General features: G+C 38.6%; 1 protein-coding gene across 1 annotated transcript; it reads left to right on the forward strand.

Annotated features, from left to right (window-relative positions):
- The first annotated feature begins 3,763 nt into the window (after positions 1–3,763).
- Positions 3,764–18,461, forward strand: DNTTIP2 (deoxynucleotidyltransferase terminal interacting protein 2). Its single transcript, XM_061186301.1, has 7 exons — positions 3,764–4,087; positions 4,978–6,611; positions 7,976–8,114; positions 10,947–11,042; positions 12,147–12,311; positions 14,266–14,375; positions 16,413–18,461. The coding sequence occupies exons 1-7, from the start codon at positions 4,016–4,018 to the stop codon at positions 16,504–16,506; spliced, it is 2,310 nt and encodes a 769-aa protein (XP_061042284.1). The 5' UTR covers positions 3,764–4,015; the 3' UTR covers positions 16,507–18,461.
- The last annotated feature ends 206 nt before the right edge of the window (positions 18,462–18,667 follow it).

Below are 18,667 nucleotides of genomic sequence, written 5' to 3' on the forward strand. Positions count from 1 at the left end.
CAACCCATAAAATAAGATAACATATTTGAAAATCATATATCTGATAAGAATCTTGTATCTGGAATGTGTAAAGAACTCTTACAGCTTAAGACAACCCAATAAAAAGTAGGCAAAATGTTAGAGCATATTTTTCTCCAAAGAAGACACGAATAGTCAATAAGAATATACAACATGTTCAACATCATTAGTCACCAGGGAAATGCCAATTAAAACCACAATGAAATACCACTAAAATAGCTAAAATTTTAAAAAACTGACAGTACCAAGTGGCAGCAAGGATGTGGAGGAAGCAACTCTCATAGTGCTGTTGGGACTGTAAAATGGTATCAATACAATCACTTGGGATTTCTTACAAAATTAAATGTACATGTACCATGTGACCCAGCAATTCCACTTCTAGGTATTTACTCAAGAGAAATCATATATCTGAAATAGCCATATATGAATGTCTATAGCACTTTCTTCATAATAGCTGAAAACTGGAAACAACCAACATGTTTATCAACAATTGAATGGATAGTTGAAGTATAATCAGCAATAAAAAATAACTACTGGTATACAAAGTAACATGGATGAGTCTCAGAAATACAGTGAGTGAAAGAAGCTAGACATGAAAATACATAATTTCCTTTACATGAAATTTTTAGACAAAATTAATATTGACTGTATTATCTATTGCTGCATCTGGGTACCTCAAGGCTTCTCAAAATGTTGCAATCAGGGTCATCTGGGACTCCAGTCTCTCCTGTGCGCTTGATTGAGGTTGGTCTGCTTCCAAGCTCGCTCGTGAGGTTGTTGGCTGGACTCAGTTCCTCTCTGGCTGTAAGCCAGAGGCCTCCCTCACTTCCTTGCCACGTGGCCCTCCCCGTAGGGCAGCTCATAACAAGCACAGAATGAACTAGTGAGAAATCGCAAGATGGAAGCCAGCTTTTTTTGTAACCTAATCTTGAAAGTGACACCCATCACTTTTGTTACATTCTTTTCATTATAAGTCACTAAGTCTAGCCCATACTCAAGGGTATGAAGACCAGAGGATAGGATCATTGGAGACCATCTTACCCGTCAAACTTAATTTAAAAGTAATGTTTTGTATGTAATAATGCAAAATGTACTTTTAGAAGGCTTATGCACTAAAACGCTCATCTTTTGGTTAATGCCTAAAATTCCAGAGAGAGATTCAACCCTATAATTTAAGAGTTTTAGTTAGTAAAATATAGACAATCATGGGAGAGTTTCCCTTTGGACCTGTGTAATAATTACTGTGTTTTTATACTGTATTTTCCCCAAATCCACTTTGGGCAGAGAAGAGAGCAGGTAAAGAAGGTAGAGATAGGGAAACATGGCAGACCTGGTAAGCTCGCATAAAACAAAAACAATACTTCTCAGTTTTGCCCCTGATCAGCAGACCAGCTCAGTCTTCTTATATTATGAATATGTACTAACATTTTAATCTGAGTATTTAATGTTTGTTTCTTGAACTTTTTAGATTGTAAATATTTGGGAGTGGTTTTTTTGTTTGTTTCATTTTAAAGGGGCCATGCTTGTAAGTGAACAGTACACACTGGTGTTCTAATACTCTCCCAATTTTCTACACCCACTCCTGTGATCTTAATTTCTATTTTCATGCATTTGCTCATGTTAAAGTTGTCATATATATTAAATGAGTTAATACATGTAAAGCACTTAGTACCCAGCATACAGTAAGTGCTCTACTATTACTATGATGGATGCTGTTGTCCTCTGCTGCTTTGATCTCCATTACCCACCTCCAGTTGCTTCATCTTCCTTCCTCTACACCACTCCACCTCTTCAAATTTAGCCTGTCTTCTGTTCTTTCTCTTACCTACTCTCATTGCTACTTGGCCCTACGAAAACTCCTTCTTTTTGCTTCTTACCACATTCCCCATGACAGTCAATCTAAACTTTTTTCATTCTTCTGAGCAGATGAATCACCTTCTTCTTACAGAGACTGTTATCTACCTCGAATCCCCTCTTCTCCCCACTTTAATTTCCCTGCATTTATAGTCTCCTCTCTGCTTCAATTATCAACTCTTCCCTCTTGCCTCAAAGGAAGGAGCCTTCTTTTGTGGCTAACTCCTCCATCTCCATTTTTTTTTTTAATTCCGTTCTTTAGTTGGGATTAGGCTCGCTGCAAAACACAGAAAACCCCCAAATAACTGGTTTAAAAAGAGGTGTTTTTCTCAGGTGAAACAGCTCTAAAATTAGGCTATTTAGAACTGATACAGCAGTTTCACAACTTGTCAGAAACTCAATTTTTTTCTTTGCTACTGCTCTGCCATCCTTAAAGCATGGCCCTCATCTTCATGGCACAAGACTGCTGCTTGAAAACCAAGGAACACAACTTTCCACGGAGTGAAATGAAGTTACAGAAGGCAAGGAGGACCTCCTCTCTTTTAAGATGTCCCTAGAGAACTACACAACACTTAATTGATCTGTAATTAGTCCAAACCTAGCTGTATCTGGCTGCAAGAGAAACAATGAAAGGGGCTATTTAGCTGAATGGCAGTGTGCCCACTGAAAATTCTGTACTTTGTGACTTTAAAAAAAAAAAATTGGTTTTCTGTTCTAAAGTAAGGGAGAAGAGATTTGATGAGGCGCTCATTCTCATCTCCAACGACTGTTTACTTACTTCCTCAATCCCTTTCCATTACCCTCAAACATATCCTAGCTCTCCACCCTTTATCCTAAAAGGAAAATCAAAAAGTGTCTCTTGATTCTAGTCATTCTCTTCCTTTCACTGCAAAAACTTTTTTTTAAAATCTCTCTCCTTTACAATTTAACATTTCTTCTATTCTGCTTATTCCCAATTCCTACTCACCATTGCACCTTTAAATTATATAGCTTCCTAACTAGCCTCCGAATTCCTGGGCATTTAACATATACATCTTTTACCCGAACCACATCTTTAAATTTTATTTTATTTATATTTAACTTCACAAGTAATACAAGAGTATATGATTTTTTTTAAAGGTATTATAAATAATGCAAACGTCTCCTTTGGCCATACCCATGGCTGCATTAAGACCTCTGCTGAACAAATGAGAGGATGGACGTAGTGGGGCAGATGATGCTATTTTCTTTTTTTTTTTTTAATTTTTAAATTTTATTTTATTTACTTTTTTATACAGCAGGTCCTTATTAGTCATCCATTTTATACACATCAGTATATACATGTCAATCCCAATCTCCCAATTCATCCCATCCCCACCCCCACCCCCCACCCCCACCGCTTTCCCCCCTTGGTGTCCATACATTTGTTCTCTACATCTGTGTCTCAATTTCTGCCCTGCAAACCGGTTCATCTGTACCATTTTTCTAGGTTCCACATATATGCGTTAATATACGGTATTTGTTTTTCTCTTTCTGACTGACTTCACTCTGTATGACAGTCTCTAGATGCATCCACGTCTCAACAAATGACCCAATTTCGTTCCTTTTTATGGCTAATATTCCATTGTATAAATGTACCACATCTTCCTCATCCATTCATCTGTCGATGGGCATTTAGGTTGCTTCCATGACCTGGCTATTGTAAATAGTGCTGCAATGAACATTGGGGTGCATGTGTCTTTTTGAATTATGGTTTTCTCTGGGTATATGCCCAGTAGTGGGATTGCTAGGCCATATGGTAGTTCTATTTTTAGTTTTTTAAGGAACCTCCATACTGTTCTCCATAGTGGCTGTATCAATTTACATTCCCACAGATGATGCTATTTTCCAATTCGTTCGTGTGTAACGCGGACGAGGGCCCTAGGCCACGCCGGGAAGGTCTCTCCCTGCACAAGGCTGCTGTGCCTTCTACCGCACTGTCGTGAACGCTAATACCCGTCTCCTTTGGGCTCCCGGGGTGAGCCAGCCTTGGCCTAGGTCGGAGGGGCGGAGGCGGTACGAGTTCTCGAGTTCCGGGATTCTCGCGGGAAAACGCGAGTGTGGCGCTTCTCTGACGCACTTCCGGAGCGCGGAGTGGGCGCCGCCGCGGCTGCACGCCTGGAAGATGGTGGTTACTAGGTCCGCGCGGCCTCAGGCCGGTATCCAAGCCACGTCAGTTGAAAGCTCTCAGCAGAAGGTAGGAGATCTCAAGCCTCCCTCATTTCTTCTCGCTGCTTTGCAGAGCGGTGCTCAGGGAGGTGGGTGGCTCTGGGGTCCCGCGGAGTCTGGGGAGGAGCGGCAGAAAAGCCGGAACTGGCAGCGCGCAGCTGTGTACCAAGCTCCGCGCTAAACCTGTAGCTTCCTCTTCAGACCTCACTAGGGTCTTTCAATGTAATGCTTGGCAGGGAATAGAGAGATTAGGTAACTTATTTTGCGGTAGTTCAGCTCCGTAATGCAGATGCACAGCTCAGGCCTTTTAATCTTACTGCTAACACCGTGCTAAGGAGGATTAATTTCGGCCACCAAGCGTGAGCCTCATTAGCTGGATTGGATGGCACCATTTTCACGTGGGAAGACTGGCTGTGCCCCGACAGCACCTCCTTCTGGCGTGGGGAGGGCTGTGGTGACGCCAGCTAGTAATTCAGTGGCGCTAGTCGTCCGCTGCCTCTGATGTTGCGATGAAGGGAAGGGAGCATTAATTCGCTTAGGTATGAAAACGTAAGCACAGCGACCGATTCCATCTTTCGTCTTTTCCTATATGTATGTCGGAATGTAGGTCCACCTAGCATATGTGATTTTGAGTGGAGAAAGTTTTCTTTTTCAATTATTTGTTTTGTTCCCTAAAGTCAGATCCAGGACTTAGGTGACGCTAGTGAGGCAGGGCCTGCAAATTCAGAGTCAGATCCAGTATTTTGATTTTTTTTTTTAAATTGTGGGTGGTTATGGTTGTTGTTATTGTTTTGCATTAATCTTGTTTACTGAGTTTTTTAGTGCCCTCTTAAAATTTGCTTCTGAGGGGAGTGCCTCATTCACTTTGCTCTTGTCCCAGTCCTATCTAAATCACAATGTATTTTCACTGGCTTATAGAATTCTGCCACAAGAATTCAAGCACATCCAAAAGGCCGGAAGGAATCTCCATCTGATGACCCAAGTATTGCTGAATCACAGACTACTAGGGAACGAAGTCCAGCTACTAAAACCAGGAAGAGGAAGAGCGGAACTACAGGTTCATTACCAGGAATGAACAAACCTTCTACTGATGGAGAGATCTCTGAAGCAGAGTCAAACTGTTCTTCTGTGTCTGAGGCCCAGGATCCCATTTTAAGAGTAACTAGGAGAAGGCAGATCTTAGTTGCAGGCACCCCAGTTGCCAGTGTAAGGAAAAAGCTGAAAATAACTCTAGTAAGTGAGTCTCATACTGAAGAAGAAGTCTCTGAAGCAGAATCACATATTTCAGGTATTTCTAGAATTGAGCATCCCACAAAAATAACAAGAACCAGGAGAAGTAAGGCTAAATCCCGAACCGATCCAAACCAAGAATACCATGTGGAAGCTAATTCTGATGCTGAGTCATCATGCTCAGACTTTTCTTCATTTTCTGGAATTGCAACTAGGAGAACAACAAGGAGTATGCAAAGGAAATTACAGGCACAAACTGAGGAGAATGATACTAACATTGTACCAGGAAATGAAAAGCAAATCATAAATACACCTGTGAATTTAGAGGATTCAGATACCAGACGAACTTCTTCTCGTTTACTAGCAAGATCGCTTTCTCAGATAAATAAGCCACATATCTCTAATAATGAAACTTATGATGACCCTGATAATGACTCCTTCTTTGGAAATTCAGGAAAAAAACTAATAGTGCAAAAACACCAAAGTTTTAATATAAGAGAGGAAAAACAGGACGTTTCACCTCTCAAAGAAATAACAAAGAATTGTAAGAGCTTAGATGAAGAAGCCAAAGGAATAATAGATGCGGGAAAAGAAATTAATGAGAAAAATTCTCAGTTGAAGAGTCTTTCTGAACTTCAGGACACTAGCCTTCAGCAGTTAGTTTCTCAAAGGCATTCAACCCCCGAAAGTAACAAAACCACCTCAGCATCCTCAAACCTGAACTCTGAGGCTGTAATGAAATCGTTAGCTCAAACATTTGCAGTTGTGGAAGTGAACAGATGGAATGAAGAGAGAAACAGCAGCATAAAAACAAGTGACTGGCCAGAACTTGGTGATGGTGGTGATAGTGATGAAGAAGAAGAATGCACAGTTATAGGTGTTGGCGAAGACATGAGCAAAGAAAGGGATGTAGATTCTGAGTGTGATACCAAACTGTGTAAACTTGAGCCCAGCACATCTCAGGATAAAGATGATTCTGTTTTATTAGTTCTCAGCAGTGATGAAAGCCAGCAGTCTGAAAACAGTGAGAATGAAGAGGACACTGTGTGTTTTGTTGAAAATAGTGGTCAAAAAGAGTCATTAAATGGAGACTCAGAAAATACATCACGTGACAATGCATTGTTTGTAATTGACACAACTCCTCGATTGAGTGCTGATAAAAATTTTTACTTGGATGAAGAAGACAAGGCAAGTGAGGTTGCCACTGAGGAAGAAAAGGAGGAGGAGGAAGAAAGTGAAGAAGAACCATCAGACAGTGACAGAAGTAAAGATAATGAGTTTAGTGATGAAGACAACTTACTAAATAGCACAAAATCTAAACTGTAAGTTGTATCTTTATTTTTTAAAGTAAGTTTTTGATACATGTGTGAAGTGGCTAATTTACCATAAAAATATTACAGTCATAGAAATCAAAAAAATTATTAATTTGGGTTCTTTATGGAAGAGCTTTTTTATCCAGCATTTCCCTTGTTTATGTGGGTATCTTTGTTAGTCATATTTTTCCCACCAATGAGAGCTAAAAGTACTCCATTTGGTGGTATATTAAAAATCATCTGTTAAGGTTTTCTTGCATGATTATTAAGAGCAACATATAAAAGGGAAGGGAGGTAACTTGGTTTTTTCTACATGTTGATTGTAGAGAAGTTGATAAATAGAGGAAAACCTGAGAAAAACAATAACCTACAATCCCATCTACCACCCATTGAAAAGCACTCTTTGGGAGCTATTTCTTTAGTTTCTTTTTTGTTTGTTTTTCAAATTTGTTTTTCCTAGGCACAGGCCCTTGGTGACAGTGTATCCACTGGAAATACAGGTATCCTTGGTAAGGAACTATCCATTAACAGATGCTCAGTCTTCACTCTAAACCAGTGAAATCTCTGAGGCTAGTCTCAGGTGTACTTATTTTTTACAATCCACACCCCCTCCCCAGGATAATTGTAATGTACACTCAGGGTTGAGAATCACTGCCAAGGCACTACAATTGAATGATTTCACTTTCCAGTAGAGGCTGATTATCAAAACTATCAGCTGCTCAGTTTATATGAATAATTAGGAAAGAAACTGACTGTAAGTCCAAGTGTACTTGTTTATAAAAAGGACTCTTCAGTAATATAAAGTAGAAATTTTTACTACATAAATATAGCAGGAGCCCAAGCCAACTGCAGAAGATTCTGATTTGGTGGATCTGGGGTAGGACAGTTATATTTTTTTTAAAGCTCCAGTGGAATATACTAATGCTCGTTGTTTAAAACTGACTGATTTAGAGGCACTACTAAATGCCCTTAAATCACCCAGAAAAACATTCCAAATTCGGATAACTTAGAAGTTCGGAGTAGAAGACCCTGTCTTTCTCATTGGCTTTGGAGATGGAAGTATGTGGACGTATATTAACTCACTACCTATACGTGAAGTTGAGCTAAATTGCCAGATGTATTTCCTCCTCTTTTCTGTAATTCTTTCTTTATAAAATCCCTTTATGAAGTCTATTGTCATGTAATATGGCCTTAATCCTCTTCTAAGAAAAACTAGGGAATAAATTTTGATGTGCTTCCAAAAGGCTTAATTCATTATTCATCCCACTATTTTCTTCTAAATAAAAATATAGTCTTAATTGTTTCCATTTTGAATTACTAAATGATCTGAAGATCATTTCTTAATCACTTAAAAGTGATCATTTCTCTTTCAGTCTGAAGTTGACTAGCAGCAGCATAGATCCTGGTCTGAGTATTAAGCAGTTGGGTGGTTTGTATATTAATGTCAATGCAGACAGGCTACAGTTGAACAAGAGAACCCTAACACAGATCAAGGAGAAAAAGAAAAATGAGGTAAGTTGCACAAAGCATCCCATTGGTTTTCATAGAACTAACCAGTCACTTCTAGAAATGATCAGTCCTTGGTAAGAGACTAATTTTCCTACAGTGCAACCACATTAGCCTACTGTGCTTTTTCCCCTCTTTCCAGGACAATCATTTCTTCTTTTTTATTATAAAGTCCTAGCTGTAAAAGATGAGACTTGAAAACTAAAGTGATATAGGATCATTGTTACTCTTCTTGCAATCACCAGTTATGATCCCAAGGGTTGTGTTTTTTCTTTTCTTGCTATACTTTTAGTTCTTAACTGCTTTTTACTGTGTTGAAAATCTGAAAGCTCTGAGTGCCCACTAACCCCACCAGGAAAAAGAGCACATAGACATAAAATTGTACATATATTTTCAGAAAGAAATTACAGGTTAGGTAACCTCATCCAAACCCTCAGTTTCAGCTGTCACCTTGAATGACTTCCATATCTTTAGTATCAATATTTTCTAGCCTTGCAGCCTACCCAGGTCTTTAAATCCAGGTGCCTATTGTTTGTTCATTCAGATGTGCTCAGGCACTTGACTTCACTAATTGTCCTTCTCTTCCCTACCTAAACCAGTTCCTCCTTTTGCAAGGGAAAATCTGTTTCCCTTTTGCAGTCAACAACTAAGTCTAGGGGACGGTGCTTCTTATATACTTTCTACTCTGCCCCCTCCTTTCCACCCCATTGTCACTGACTAGTGACATCTGTTGTGTTTTTCATCTAGACTATTGTAGTGGCCTCCTTACTCTTCTTCAAGCCATCCTCCATAGTCTTGCTAGATTTCTTTTTCTAAAAATACAAATCTGACCATGATATTCTGTTTAAGTCCTGTAGTGGTTCCTCAGAGCATTCAAGGTGCCTCTGTTCCTCTAGCTCTGACTGTCCACCTGCTGTGTTCTTACCATTGAAAATTACTATAGTTCCCTGAACACACCCTGGTCTTTCCCAGGCCAATGCAGAGATTATAAATCACAACCTTTAGGAAGCATTCTTTGACCCTAGTCCTTCCCCCTACCTCCTCTCTGCTTCTGCAACACCCAGTATAGATCTAAGTGGTTATTGATCATGTGGTATTCATTGTTATTTTACTGTCTTTTATCTCTGGGCTGGATAATTCTTTGTTGTGGGAAAATGTCCTATGCCTTGTAGGATGTTTTTAGCAGCATCCCTGGCCGCTACCCCAAAGGTGCCAGTAGCATCCATCTCTACCAGTGCACTGCCCCCCCCACCTCAAAATGTCTTCAGATATTGCCAGTTGCTCTCAGTTGAGAACCAATCTAAACCCTACTATAGTACTTGACACACAACCAGCTCTTAATAATCTATTAAATAAATGTCATGCTCTCTTCCCTGACTGATAGGAAAGTCTAGACTGCTACTGTGTTACCCAGCAACTTCTAGTCCTGAACCTGAATTGAGGATTTCTGAATTGATAATTGACTTCTAAATTGATAATTTCAAATGTTATTGACCAAATTAATATTTGCTGTATTCCTGTGAACTGTTTTGAGGACTAAGGAGCAGCTGTCTTTAGTTCTTGTACTGGGGAAATGACTAATTACCCTGAGGTTCCTTTTAGTCACATATACAGTATTAAGACAGTATTTAATCACCCTAGGCAAGTAACAAAAAATGCAGAAGACATTTAGGAAAAGATTAACAGATCTGACTACTTTAAATTTTAAAACTTATGCAAATAAAAACACCTTAAAGACAAGTAAAAGACCACAGGTTAATACCAAGATACAAAATACATTTCTACAAATTAATAAGAACACAACCCTATATAAAAATGAAAAATAACCCCCCCCCAAAATACAGGCATTCCACAGAAGAAGACTTATATTACAATACATAGCTAATAAATACACAAAAAGATGATCAACAGCAAATGGAAACATTCATGAAGTACCACTGACAAAACACAAAAGGATAATCTCCTGTGTTGGCTATGTAAAGAAAATGGTACTGATTAACTCTTGGTAGGAGTTTATACTACTTGGATGCAAGGCAATTTAGTAGTACCTATCAAAATTTAAATGACACACTTTGGAATCTGTTTTACAGAAATAATCACAAGTGTGCAGAGATGATGTTTACAATGTTTCATGGAAAAAAGTTTAATGGAGACTTATTAAACTAAATATCAAGAAGAAAAATTGTACGTAACAGCTGTTAAAAAGAATGAAGTTGATCTTTGTATGAATTGACGTTGAAAGAGCATCTTTGATATATTGTTGGGTTGCAAAAAGCAGATTTGCTTGATGGCATAATTTCATTGGTATACCATAAAAAGCATATGTTGTTTAATCAAAATCTATACTGCTGTTTCTTATCAGTAGTCTAGCTGGTCTCCTCAGATCACAGAAAGCTGTTTTACCAACATCGAAGAACTTATTAAAGCCTAGTCAGGTTTTTTTCGAGGGAGTTCAAGAACTCTATGGCATTGTTCGTATTGTCTTTCGTTTCCAGTTGGTTGGTGCAGGTGGCTGGTTGCAAACCAATGAAATGCAAGTGGACACATGAACGTGTATCTGGTGTGTGCAGATTCAGATTAGAAAAAGAAATTTGAGATGAATATTGATTTTATAGATTCCCTAAAATAACCCTTCAGTTTGTCTCCTAAAGCATTTTTATTTTGATATAATTTACAAATTTAAGGATAGGAGCAACTTTGCAGTAGTATGTTTGTCCATAAAGAAGGTTAATATATCTGGAGTAGTCTTCAGTGTGGGAGATGTTTCCTTTATAAGGCAATAATGTTGAAACAAGAATGACATTCTGACATTTTAAAACCAATTTAATATTTTTGCAGCTTTTGCAGAAAACCGTCATTACTCCTGATTTTGAAAAAAACTACTGTGTCCCACCATATAGTGAATCAAAGTATAAACTTCAGAAAAAACGCAGAGTGAGTACAGTGACTCATTATTTAGAATGTTTAATGTGTTTGACTATATATGTTCAGTTTATCTAACATGGCTGTACAATTAAGATATATACGTTTCCAAAGAAAATTGTTACAGATATCTAAGAGCCCATAAAATATGGTTCCATAAACAACGTTTCATATAGATTTTCACAAAGTGAAAGCTCTCTTTTACCTTCCTTAAAAACAGTGGCAGCCAGCATGTGAGGTCACTGTCCACACCACACCTGTTGGCTTATAGGTACTGTTCACAGAAGTCTGGGAGCTCTGTTGTGGGCTTTTCTAGGGAACTGAATGTAACCATTAAAAACACCGGCCTATTTAGTCTGCCAAACGAAAGCACAGAAAGTATTTTCTTTAGTAAAACACAGGGGACTACTTCCATTTCAACTAATAAGGATAAAGAAATTATTGAGAGAGCTTAAGAGGAAATTTGAGGATGGTGCTCCAGTAATGTCACTAATATGACCAGAGCACCCTGGCACATGGTAAACACTCCAATATTTGTTGTGTGAATGAACAAAAAATGAAATTAAGCAAATAACTTGCTAGGAGCTTTCAAAAAAATAGAAAGTTTTCCAAAAAATAGAAAGTTTTTGAAAGTTTTTCAAAAAAATAGAAAGTTTATTTTAGAAATAATACAAATTTCTGGACTTGGTGGAGTGAGTAACTTTCTCAGACAACTCGGTGACTCAGTAAAAGTGTTAATGTTTACATAAAAGCTCCAGAAGTAAAAATGTTTTTTATACATTACATCTTGTGTAGGGTATTCTAGACAATAAAAATTGAAGCTGTGGGTTACTCTCCCAACAAGTCAGCAGTTCTTACTAAGACACAAAGTAAATTTTAAGGAGCCCTCATTTATGAAACTGACAGTGCTGTGCCTAATTTATCAGAGAAATCACTTTTTGTGATCTAATCATTTTATGAAAGGTGAATCTGGAGACTAATATATACATTCCTGTAAAGTAACCTTATTTGTTTTTCATGAAATTTTCTTTATAATTTTAGGGGGAGTGAGGTATAGTTTATACACTGCTTATTAAAATTAGAATTTTCTAATTGTTTCTGAAATTTGAATTTCAGCAAGAGCGACAAAAAACAGCAGGTGATGGCTGGTTTGGTATGAAAGCTCCAGAACTGACAGATGAATTGAAAAATGATCTCAAAGCACTGAAGATGAGAGCTAGCATGGACCCAAAAAGGTTTTACAAGAAAAATGATAGAGATGGCTTCCCCAAGTACTTCCAGGTATGAAGCAAACAGAATAATGGTAGTGATGTTCTGAGGATTTTAGTTTGGAAAGCACTATAGTGATTTGTTTACTCTTAAATGAATATTTACAGAGCACATCTGCTCGGGCCGTATAATAATGGCCAGAACCCAATTCAGACAGCCACCAGCTTGTAATGGCTTTCTATATAGAAAGACGGTGTTCCAGATGGTAACTAGGTTTCCAAACGGTAACTAGCTTTTCATAATTTCTTCTCTAAAAATTATGAAACCTATAAGATGGGTGTACCATATATGAGTATTATTAGCCTAAGAGCAAGACTCCTTGCAGGATGGGGCAGGAAAGAGGGACTCATGTACACCAAACTCTTCTTTTTTTCAAGGTTCTTTATTCTGAAAACAAGTTAAAAGTTGGTTTCCAAAGTGTTTTCAGATGAAAGTCCAATTGATTCACCCTCTGGTAGCTCTCAAGTTCATTTCGTTCTTCTTGGCTACCTTTCTTGTCACTCATGGATTACTGTAATAGTCCTTTGCCTCCAGGTCTGCTCTCCCTTTGGGTCCATCCTCTACGTTGTAGGCAATCATCTTTCCTTTAAAAAATAGCAGCCTGTTTTATGACATACCGCTGCTCAATGATAAGATATTCAATGGTACCGTCAATGATTCTTTATAACCTATAGGATAGAGTCTGTACCCTTTAATGTAGCCCTTCGCCATGTGCACCCAAACCAGGTCACCAACCCTTTTTTTGGTCACATAGTCTCCTCTTAAGCTCCAACACACTCAGCTACTCAGTCTTCTCAGGATATGCACAGACTGGTCTAGTCATTCTGACTTTACAAGTGTTTGGCTCTGCCATGTTTGCTTGGTGAAATTTTACCCATACAAATCCAAGCTAAAATCTCATCCTTTGTAAAACCTTCTTTACCTCTATTAGGTAGAATTCGCCATTTAGTTTTCAGAGCATCTAGAGTGTTTTGTTCAGCATAATATTAGGTTATGCTGTAATTTTTTAGTTGAGTACCTTTGGATCTTCCTTGAGACTCTGGGGGCTTCCCTGGTGGTGCAGTGGTTAAGAATCCGCCTGCCAGTGCAGGGGACATGGGTTTAAGCCCTGGGCTGGGAAGATCCCACATGCCACGGAGCAACTCAGCCCGTGCGCCACAACTACTGAGCCTGCGCTCTAGAGCCCGCGAGCCACAACTACTGAAGCCTGCGCACCTAGAGCCTGTGCTCTGCAACAAGAGAAGCCACCGCAGTGAGAAGCCTGTGCGCTGCAACGAAGAGTAGTCCCCGCTCGCCGCAACTAGAGAAAGCCCTCGCACAGAAACGAAGACCCAACACGGCCAAAAATAAATAAATAAATAAATTTATTAAAAAAATAAAAATTATTTTAAAATTAAATTAAATAAATAAATAAAATTTAAAAAAAAGATTCTGGCCCCCTCACTGGCAGGGACCAGATATTCTTTGTCTTTGTTTCCCTAACACCTAGCACAGTGCCTGGCACATAGTAGACATTGTAAATTTTACTTGGTTGAACATATGAACAGATGCAGAGTGGTCAGTAAGAAGGTTCTAAGTTGGCAGCAATTATGATAACCTAGGAGATCAAATAGGTATATAGTAGAATGTATGTGTCAATTTCGTTAAATTGGAAAACTAAAAAGACTTTATCTGTCCCACTTTTCCTCCTCTATTTAGACTGTTCATCAAGAATTTACTGTCTAGCACTTACATAAAAGGAATTTTGGTTTTACTGTAAACTAATGAAGAAATGTCATTAGTAGGACCCAGTGCAGATTGAATAAGTGATTTTTTTCACTTATTCAAAACTAATTTTAATATTGGTAAATTGTAAGCTGTGTTTTCCATTACTTTCTATAAATATACTTTGTTAGAGCTACCCTGAGATATGAAAGATACTTGGCCTTCAGGTATTGCATGACTTATTTCAATCAATCATTCATAGATTGGAACCATTGTTGACAATCCAGCTGACTTCTACCATTCACGAGTTCCCAGGAAACAAAGGAAGAGAACTATTGTGGAAGAACTGCTGGCCGATTCTGAGTTCAGAAGGTAAAGGAATTTATGTTTCACTTATAATATGTGTGCTTTCACTTAGAATATGCATAAACTTTAAATTCAAGATAATTTTTAAATGCTTTAGCACAGAGTTTCTCAAGAGCAGCACTGTTATATTTTTTGGATGGAATAATTATTAGGGGGGACTGTCCTGTACATTGTAGGATCTTTAACAGCCTCCCTGGTGTCTATCCACTAGATGCCGGTAGTGCACTCCCCTCACCCCCAATTCATGACACTCAAAAATGTCTTCAAGCAGTTTCAGGTGGCCCCTGTGGGGCATAAGCATTCCCAATTTAGAACCACTGCTTTAGAGGGAAGCGTGAAAGTATTTGGCTGACTAGAGGAGAATGAGCACAAAGGAGACTGGGAAAGAATAGCCAGGGAGGCATGAAGAAAACCAGGAGAGCACAGTGTCATAGAAGTCAAGGAAAGGGACTTCCCTAGTGGTGCAGTGCTTAAGAATCCACCTGCCAGTGCAGGGGACACGGGTTCGATCCCTGGTCTGGGAAGATCCTACATGCCGCGGAGCAACTGAGCCCGTGCACCACAACTACTGAGCCCACGTGGCACAACTACTGAAGCCCGTGCACCACAATGAAGAGCAGTCCCCGCTCGCCACAACTAGAGAAAGCCCGCGCGCAGCAACGAAGACCCAATGCAGGCAAAAAATTAAATAAATAAATAAATTGGGGGGGAAGTCAAGGAAAGAGAACGTTACGGGCAGGTATAAGCTGGAGGGAGTGGTTAACAGTAATAAGTGCTGCTGAGAGCTCAGTTGAGGTAAGAACTAAAAACTTTGGATTTAGTACATGGAGGTCACAGTAACCTTGGCAGAAGGAGTTTTCAGGGGAGTGATGGGGAGGAAAGCACACTGGAAGGTACTTGAGAGTGAGTTGAAGAAGTAAGAGATAAATCTTTGAAGAAGTTTGGTTGTGAGCAAGACGAGAGAGTCACAGCTAGTGGATGGAGTTGGATTTTTTTTTTCCTGAGATGGGGGCAATTTGAGTATGTTTAAATGTCCTTGAAGTAGGTATGTGTATAGTATAGATTTAAAAGCATACCTCATATAGAAACCTCTGCTGAACTTCCAGATTCGTTTAATAGCAAAAGTGAAAATGTTTATCAAGGTTTTTTAAACTGGTGTAATATATAGACATGGAAAACAAATTTAACTCGAGTGTTACGTAAACTATTTAATGAGTCTGGTTTATGGTGAAATTTTTAGGAATAAGCAATGCTCTTTTCTCACTTCTCTCTCCTTGGAAATCTCATCCCCACAGAGTTGTATTAATCTATATACTGTTGACTTTCAAATGTGTATGTCTAGTCTAGATCTCTCCTGAGTCCAGAGCCCATAACCAGCTACTGCCTCAGGAATATCTAATGGGTATCTCACAAGCCCCTCTAAGAGCTAACTTGGGGTCTACTGACCTCATCCTCCCTGTACATTCTGGTCCTCTCCCAGTGTTCTGTATCTCATGACCAAACGGCATCACCCTCCATCCATTAGGGCAAGTCCTGATACCTCTTCTCCCTTCAGTCCCATGTTCAAACTGTCAGAGTCCCTCCCATTTTCCTATCTCTCAAGCCTGTCTATTTCCTTCCCCACAGAGGTGTGTGGTACAAGGTGATTGAGTCTTTGCTTACTTAAAATTGACCTATATTTTGTAATCTTCATGATGGCAATCTCAGAAATTACAGCATGGGTCTCTAGTGGCTGAAAGTTTTCAAAAGCCTTCCTCTACCGTTGCCACTTTTTTCTTACTAGACTGCAAGCTCTGAGGGTAGGGACTACTATGGCTGGCTGGTTCACTGCTCTGTCCCCAACACCTAGTATGGCTTCTTACACATGGTGGAACTTAGTGCATGTGATGAATAGATAGTGAAAATGCAAAAAAAACAAAAAAAAATGAAATTTAGAAGTGCCTCCCTGCCGCCGTCCCGCCTCTCCCCACCAAAAGGTTACATTAACTTCTAATGTTTGGTGTGTCATACTTTAGAACTTAAAGGTTTGGTTTTTCTTTTTAGATATAACCGAAGGAAGTACTCAGAGATTATGGCTGAAAAGGCAGCAAATGCAGCAGGAAAGAAGTTTCGAAAGAAGAAGAAGTTTCGCAATTAAGATTCACCAAGCAAATCACAAAATTTTACATCTCCCCTTTATTTATTACTAACGATATTTTGAAAACTAACACGACCATCACATAAATTAACATAGCCTGGCCCTATTTATATATAGGGATTTCTCTTTGGAAAAAGTTGATTTTAGAGAGGATTAATCACATGCCCCTTGGGATAAAAATAGGGGTGTCTGCAAAGGATCCACTCATGCTTAGACCCTCTGAGGAGGAAAAAAAGGAAAGTAACCTCAATCATTTAACATTTTTGTAAAGTTTTCAACATTTGGTTATTTAAAGAAAATTTAAAACATTTAGAAAATATAAAGTTTGCTAACATTCAAAAATTTTAAAGTAATATGATCAAAGATACGTGAGCAATATTGTAATTATTATGTGGAGATGTGTGTGTAGGGGGGAGATGGTGCCCTTTTGTCAGTTGCACATTCAAGTCCAGAAAATTGGTGAAGCTGGGATACAGAGATCTTGTTGTCAGTATAACAGTCACAGTTGAAACCAAAGAAATGTTAAAAGTGTTCCTGGAGCATGTGTATGTTAGTATATGACGAAAGAACTAAATGAAGCTATAAAAAGGACTTAAAAGATAGACTACTTGGAAAGTTTGGGTTAAAGGTAGAAGCAGGAGAGCTATTTTCCTTCTTTAGCAACTGAAACAGGAGGAAAAACAGATTTTATCCAGATTCAATGTTGTGTTCCAGTGAAATAGTATTAATATAATTTTAATTTGGCCAGGAGGTAAAGTGGCCCAGCCTATCTCGTCTCCAGTGGCAGAAATATGCATCCTGGCTAAAGCAACTCACGACATCCAAGGAGTGTTGGTCATTTCTATTAATGCTTCTTGGTGGGTTATTGCTTCCTTTATGTCGTTATTCACGGGACGTCTATTTTGTAGCATACTGTTTTCTTGGGATTTCAGTAAATAAGAAATCTCCGATTTTGTGTTTACTCCTTGGGATCATAAGCAGCCTAGTAATAAAACTCACAATGACATTCACAGGTGGAGTTAGTGAAACATCTCTATCTGTTCTCTTTTATAGAAAAGCTTTTATTCCAAGAATATTAAGTTTTGCCTTTTGGGTAAAATAAGGACCTGCTATGAGAGAATTAAATATCAAAACAAGAAGTAATTTACCCTTTACACATTGTTCCAGAAGGAGACATTGTTAGTAGAACGTTTCTTCAGCTTATGCTACTATGCTATAAGAACAGTCAAAGCTGTCAATCCTTTTGTATGGTGTTTCTTGGCGCAATTGAGGACTTACCCAGTTTTTTCTCAGGCTCAAGGTGTGTGTCAACTTTTTATCTATTCATAACTTTCATGCTGGTTTCTGACTAGTGAATGCTAGAATAGGTTGAATTATTTGATACTTCAAAACTGCAGTTATGACATATTTGGTACATTATAGTGCATTTTACAGGGAAAGCAAGATTGGAGAACTCTAATCCTTCCCACACAGAGCAGCATTAGAGCTCTCTGGATTGGAAAGCAGTGATGAGGAAAGAGAACTGAACCTAGGCGCCAAGTTCAGCTCTCACTAACCCACCTTAGAGGTGCTCACAGTATGTGTTTTGAGTACAGTTGACTCGAACAACACGGGGGTTAGGGGCGCTGAACCCCATGCAGCTGAAAGTTGGAAACCTTAACAGTAGGCCCTCTCTATCCACAGTTCTGCATCTGAGAACCAACTGTTCAACTGCTTGCAGATCATGTAGTATCAGTACTTTAGTATGGATTTATTGAAAAAAAATCTGTGTGTAAGTGGACCTGCCCAGTTCAAGCCTGTGTTGTTCAAGGGTCAACTGTATTATAGTTACATTTTAACATGCTCTTTTTTTGTCTCCATTGATTCTTTTTTTTTATCTTTTATGTATTTTTGTAAGCCACATAAGTAACTTGGAACAAAGTAGAGAGTTATCAACAAATGTAAAATACCTTATTCAGTGAAATAAACTGAAATGCTTCAGCTAAAAATCATTTAAAGTTATCTCTATTAACATTTACTTTAAGGAATTAAAACTGGTAAGATGCATAGTAGCTTCATCTCAAATGTGATCTTCACAAATTTATTTTAAATCTTCAAAACTGAGTATCAAAATACAACTAGGTAAAGGTCAGAAGGAAGTCTCTTAGTGCTCCCAGCCTTC

Source organism: Eubalaena glacialis, chromosome 3 (genome assembly GCF_028564815.1).
Source record: "Eubalaena glacialis isolate mEubGla1 chromosome 3, mEubGla1.1.hap2.+ XY, whole genome shotgun sequence".
NCBI classification, from domain to species: Eukaryota; Metazoa; Chordata; class Mammalia; order Artiodactyla; family Balaenidae; genus Eubalaena; species Eubalaena glacialis.

Coding starts and splice junctions, on each gene's coding strand:
- DNTTIP2 (XM_061186301.1), top strand. CDS start 4,016: ATGGTGGTTACTAGGTCCGCGCGGCCTCAGGCCGGTATCCAAGCCACG. Junction 8,115..10,946: donor AGGAGAAAAAGAAAAATGAG/GTAAGTTGCACA, acceptor ATATTTTTGCAG/CTTTTGCAGAAAACCGTCAT. Junction 12,312..14,265: donor GCTTCCCCAAGTACTTCCAG/GTATGAAGCAAA, acceptor AATCATTCATAG/ATTGGAACCATTGTTGACAA.